Here is a 6,766-nt window from a genome sequence, read left to right as displayed (position 1 = left end):
CGGTTTTGAGGCTTTCATTTTTAATTTGTGTCATTAGGCGTTTTAACTTAGACGTTTGATTTCAGCCAAAGTTGACTTCGGTTCGTATATAATGTTATTAAATTTTAATTTAACAAACCAAAACCCAAAAAAATTATTACCATTTATTACTTCTACTTTAATATCACTCTTAATTAAATATAAGTATTTTCTATCTGGTTTTTTTTTGTAACTATTGATTTTGTTACGAAAGTAAAACCGTACAGCTCAAACAAAAACAAAATAAAAACATAGTTGATGAAATAGAACCACTACAACTAGCTAAAAGATAAACTTAGGTTGCTTCATCTGCTACATCTAGAACAAGAGAAAATATTTAGAGATACAAGTTCATAGTTTCGAACAATGCAGTCGATTTCCTATTGTTATTACTCTTTTGAAACATCTCTTGGATAACTTGTCTAACTAAACTTCAGGTCGTCTTTGTGTGCCTTTGAAAACACATGGATTCCTTTCAATTCAAATATGGTATACATTACCAGCCTAGAAAGTTCTATATATATCTGCTTTGGGACTTTTTCCTTTCATTAAGTTACTCACCCATTTTACTTCATCCCTCCTTCCCATAGGAGCTCTTGTTATGCCCTGCCACTGTAGAAACTTAGTCCATATGTTGTGGGAGGAATACATTGAAAAAACAAGTGCTCTATGGTTTCATTTGCATCCCCGCACATTGGACAACTCATATGATCAACAATGCCCTATCCAAGAAATCTATTTATTGTGTGTAATCATCCCAATATAGCCAAGTACAGAATGAAGGTCCATTTAGGTGGACCACTGATATTGCAACTAAACCTCATGCATGAGACTTTTTGATAATTTCCTCTAAGCTTCATATATAATTTCCTATCAGAGAACTTTGCCTTACTTCCTAGTTCATCCATGTTCATTCAAGCTTCTTCAATATACTTCCCTCTTTTCCAAGCTTTTTTCAACACCCATGATACTTTTTTTGGTACACCTTTCGATACCTGATTGTGTCTCCTTCTAATATAATATTCATGTACTCATTATACCCATAAATTCCATTTTGCTATCATTTTATTAATGTATTATATTCATTTAGAATTTATGTTATATCAATTTATGTGATATTTTTCTCTATATTCTTAAACAGAAGCGATTCCATTAGAATATTACAACTGAAGGTTCCATAAAGGATCATTTTATGAAAAAATGTTCAATACAATGCAGGGGTATGTTATGTGAAGCAAGATCCTCTGAGGAGAAACGAAAAAATATCCCAAAATCTATTTGGGAGAGCTGGAAGCCTCACTATGATACTGAGGATTTTAAGGCTAAATCTGCACAATATTCAAAAAATCGACTAAGTGAGAAATGTGGTGAAGGATCTGGTCCCTCGCGCCATACTGGAGGCTCCCAGACTCACCGAGAGCATGCAAGACAACTGGTACAATTATTTTCATTTTGTCAAGTTATAGTTATTTTAAAGTTGTTCCTTATGTAATAACTTTAATAGATGTGATTTCAATTTTAGGCGAATGTTCTTGGACGACCACCTTATCCGCATGAACTTTTGAAGAAGACACATACCAAAGGAACGATGAGTTTGTGGATCTGAAGTCTAAGAGAACATATGTAAGTAATGCCAAACATTACTGATTATCTTTCTTAATTTTTGTTGAGGATTCGCTTAATCTTCATCCATCATGTTTATCCCAAACATTAAACACATGGTTATAAAATTGGAGATTAACAAAGAGGGAAGTTAATGTCGTAGTGGTGCAGTTGATGGCTCTGTATAACTTTCCAATGTGAAAGAACTCTTTAACAGCTAACAAAACATCATTGTGGATTACTGGCCCTACTTTATCAATGCAACCGAGACTATCTATAATCTCTTGGTCGGTTACATCAGCACATAGAGTAGTTTGTTTTTCTAGAGAAAGTGTAGGTCTCCTTCTTATAATTAATTTGTCTATTGCTTATAGCTAAGAGTTTCAGAACCCATAAGACTCTTGTAAAAGTAACAATTTCAGTATGTGTGTCCTCAAGAGTGGTACGCTTGGTTCCTGATAAAGATATAATTTCAGATATTTGTTTTCTGTGAGCTCTTAGCTTCATCACTGCAGAGAAATGCTTTGTGTTGGAATCTCCAAGCTTAATCCACCTCGCCCTAGACATTTGCTACAAGATGCTCTCCTTTATTAAAAACCACTTCTCCAAATTTAATAAGAGGGCCTTTTCTTCAATTATTATCCCATTAATACACTGCATACTTAAGTGTTCTTGAACTACCTTAAATTTTGCCCTGGCACTATCAATTTGTTGGTTTATATTCTGAAATTCTCTACTATGCAACCTTTTGAGTTGTGGCTTTAGTTCCCTCAGCTTAAACCATACTTTTTTCATCATCCTGTGATCAGAATTCATTGGCAGGTCGTACTCCAATCGCACATGTCCATAGATCATCATCCTGTCAAAATTACCAAAAGTCCTATCCAGCATACTCCATACTCTATCAGCCTCTGATAGTTTGTTTTCCATGTGAAAAATTCTCCTTTTCATGGTAGTTCGCTGAGAGATAATTGTTGTATATAGTCTAAGAAATCTTGTGTTTCACCCTGAGTCATGTGATTCCCTATTAGTCTGTCATTTGGTGAGAGTACAACATTGAAATCACCCCATAGCAACCAAGGTTTATTCATAAATTGGCCAAGTTACTGTAGATTCACCCGCATTGACTTTCTTTGTTCCAAGTTATTATAACCATCGATTATGGTGACCACGACTTCAGATCCATCAATTATTCATTTAACTAAGCAATAAATGAATTGCGCCTCCTTTTCAATCAAGATAACGTCGTACCATTAAGGGTTCCATAATATGCATACCCGCTCATTTGTTGCCTTCTGATAATTATGCAGGCTACCCTTATTTGAAGTCAAGTTATTGAAGATCCTAATACTTTTATGATTTTTCACTCGAATCTCTACTAGACCTACTAGGTTAATATGATTACTATAGATATAGTGCTTCAACGATTTCTGCTTATATCTTTTATTGGCACCTCTTGTATTCCAACATAACCATTTCATAGATATGTACTTTGGCACCCACCTCTATCAGGGAATATGTTATGAGACTCCTCAATTCCACTGGCCAACTTTTCAAAGCTATTCTTAGTATGTGTAGGCTTACTAAGAATAGGGAAGTTTACTGAATTCAGGGGTGGGTTTCCAATTCTTCTAGTAGGCATTGAACTCTTCTCTTGTCTTGGACTTTGTTCTGGACTTGGAGTGTACTCGAGAAGGTTGCCTGTGACTGCTGTAAAATTTATTGTTCCTGTTGAGTGTATTCATGTATATGTCGGTTGGATTGCCATTAATATGTGATATTCCTTGCTATCCTCCTTCGTTTTCTTGGCAGATTCATCTGACCTTATGTTGCATCTCTATAAATATTAGAGGGGATCTGTGTTATTACAAAAAAATGCAGAGAAGTATGTTACTGTGAACCATAAAAATATACTAAAGACAAATGTAATGCACACTTCCTTTCGTATTTACAATTTCTTTTTAAAAATTAACCAATTCCTAACCTTTCAAGTCGCTGTCACTAGCTTTATTTTATCATAAACAATAGGTCCCCATGTAGCTGGCACTTGCTCTATTTAAATTACTTTTAGTGTATGCTCCTTACCCTTTTTGTTTATCCAACTCGCCTAATTTATTATAATATCGTTGAATTCTACTAAGCCTGATATTCTTGTTTGGTTCATTGATGTAAAAGGTTCTTTATTAGTCGTTTGAGCCTCAACCTGGTAGCTTCTTAAGAGAGAATTTTATCAAATACGGATTGAACTCCATGACCTGGAAAAAGTGTGCCTTTTAAAATGTATTATTGTTTGGAGAGCTTAGAGGGACAGATTACCCACAAATAATAGGATTATCAAGATGGGGATTAACCAATCTTCTGGATGTTGTTGTTGCACCTCACCTGCTTATGGAATGGAACATTTTTTTCTATAATTGTGTTCTTGTCCAGAAACTATAGAAAATCGTACGTAGCGTGTTTGGTATTCATTGGTAAACTTCCCTACATACAAATTTTAGTTAACTATTTAAATATCAGGAGCCATGATTCTTTGATCGCTTTGATCTCTAAATTATTCCTATCATTACTACTTGGGAAATTTGGAGAGTAAGATGTGGGATAACGTATGGTACTGATGTATCTCAAGAATTTAACCAATATTTCTTTTACTCTAAGTGAAGTAGAAATTGCAAGTTCTAAAAGATCAACTTGGGACACAATTGGGAGGAGATAACTTGTAATTTGGAAAGATACATTAGTGCCGAGAAGACTAATTTTGTACACTGAATCTGAACTACAGGTAGACGTGTCAAAATAAATGCCAATTGCAATTGTAGAAATGATAAGTGTGGTGGAGGAGGTGTTGTTAGGGACAAATATTGTCGACTCATATCAATTGTCTTATATGTTCATAATCGCTATTCATTTTTTCTTAACATAATATCATATATTTTGTTTTTCAGGATGCTGTAATGTCTAAGATCACATCTGCATCTCAACTTGTAGATGAATCTCAACTTGTAGATGAATCTGGTGAGTCACCGACAGTAGATTTTTCAAAGATTTACATGGATGAAGTGGGTGAGGTTAAGAAGGCATGTATATATGGTCTTGGTTCTGAAGCAGTATTCTATGAGAACATTGGTTCATCGTCTGCTTCAACTACTCAACCTCAATATTGTAGTTTTGATGCTCGAGTGAAGGAATATGTTCAAGAAATGAAAGAGGAGATGAAGCATGAGATGAGAGAAGAGATACGACATGAATTGCGTGAAGAAATGAAACATGAAATGCAGCTAGAAATGCAAGAGCAAGTTGATAAGATTCTCCAAGAACGTTTGCCCATCCTCATAGCTGGGCTGCCTAAACCACCCCCTAGTACACTGCCCACTGGTACACCTCCAACTGGTACACCACCTTAGCTTAGACATGACCCATTATCAAATAATGATATGAGTCATTTAAATTTTTCAAACTATCCTAAGTAGATTTTGCATTGTTTGTTCCGTATTTGGATTTATTTTGAACTCTTCATCTTAGATTTTGCATTGTTTGTTTCCTTATTTGGTTTTATTTTGAACTCTTCATCTTAGGTTTTGCATTGCCTGTTTCTGTATTTATTTTGAATTAATCTTTGGTTTTGCATTGTTTATTCAAGTTATAATTTATCAAAGAACCAGTGTATGTTTCCAGACTTTTTAAGATTCGTAAAAGCTATTGATTAATATAAATATATAAAGTGAAACTTTACTATTGAATTACTATTTAGTCAGTAATATGTCAATATACATTACCAATCAATCACTAACCAAATATTGAACATAAATGATATACATTACCAACAAATTAACAATCAGTTAGTAAGCTTCCTAACAAATTAGTAATGAGCTTTTTGTGTTTCTAAAAGACTAACCAATTAGTAACGTAAGTTACAAAAGTAAATAGTCATACTTACTTACAGATTTAAAATTCGTTGGTAATTTACTAACGAAATACCAACACACTTTTTTTCTTAACTGGAATTGCTAATCGATTACCAATGCATTTTAGTGAATTTACTATCGAACTTACCAACCAAGTTGTTATATGTTATATAATTGCTAACGGAATAGTAACAACATTTTATTTTATTTTAGTATATTTGCCAACATATTACTAACAAAATTGAATAATGAAGAACCAAATTTACTAACTCTTTTGCTCTTCGTTAGTAAACTTACCAGCAATATTCCAACCGAAAATTGGTTGGTGAATTTACCAACGAAAATTCGAAGGCGACATTTCAACAATTGCCAACAAATTGTTTATGTGTTTACCAATTGAATTTTAGTCGGTAATTTTACCAACTAACTGAAATGGGTTGGTAAAAATTAGTGACAAGCTTTTTAGCAACGGATTAACATTAGTTGGTATTCAGTTGGAAAATTCATTTGCTAACCAATTTAATCAATTTACCAACCGATAATTTTGTTGGCAATTCAGGGGTTTTTTGTAGTGAATTACAACCCATCATTCAAAGAAAAGATGTAAATTAAAATAAAAGAGAAAGAAAAGATGAAACCCTAAATCAAAAGTTATTTTCACATTGTATCCTCCTCCCTCTAATAATTATTTTTATGAACTATTTATACACATAGAAAACTCTAAATAAATAAATTGAGTCCAAAACAAACTGTGATTCCAAAACCAAACGGAATTCGACTTCCACGTGAAAGAGTATCGCCGCCTCAAGCTTTGGAGCTGTTTCACCTCAGGTGAATGATACGTGGCAGCAGGCAGCAATTCAATTTGAATTTTGCCGATATTTTCAATATATATAAATATTTATATAATATTCAATTTTATCTATTAAGTTGTCTGTTTGATATCCTTCTTCAACCTTCCATCTTTAATTTGTTTTAGCTCCAAACTTCTTCAACTTTACACCAATTTAATCCTATAAATAAAATACACTATTTAGCACAATCCATAAAATTCATGCTCAAAAAGGAAATATATAAATACTAAATGTGAGGTATATAATGATTAAAAATATGCATTTTGGTCTCACATCAGTTACCAAAACCACATATTTTAGGGGTTAAACGATGTAGTTTAGGTGCCCAACGTATAGGGGAAAAGACAAAATGACCCCTGACTTAAAATCTGCTGAAGCCACCTACGAACG

The 6,766-nt window shown here is 33.6% G+C and overlaps 1 protein-coding gene across 1 annotated transcript; it reads left to right on the top strand.

Moving 5' to 3' along the window:
• The first annotated feature begins 1,539 nt into the window (after positions 1-1,539).
• LOC125878296 (uncharacterized) lies at positions 1,540-5,251 on the top strand. Its single transcript, XM_049559522.1, has 2 exons — positions 1,540-1,641; positions 4,563-5,251. The coding sequence occupies exon 2, from the start codon at positions 4,572-4,574 to the stop codon at positions 5,019-5,021; it is 450 nt and encodes a 149-aa protein (XP_049415479.1). The 5' UTR covers positions 1,540-1,641; positions 4,563-4,571; the 3' UTR covers positions 5,022-5,251.
• The last annotated feature ends 1,515 nt before the right edge of the window (positions 5,252-6,766 follow it).

This window comes from Solanum stenotomum, chromosome 10 (assembly GCF_019186545.1).
Source record: "Solanum stenotomum isolate F172 chromosome 10, ASM1918654v1, whole genome shotgun sequence".
Taxonomy (NCBI): Eukaryota; Viridiplantae; Streptophyta; class Magnoliopsida; order Solanales; family Solanaceae; genus Solanum; species Solanum stenotomum.
Note: the sequence above shows the minus strand (reverse complement) of the source record. Positions and strands in the feature narration are given on the sequence as shown.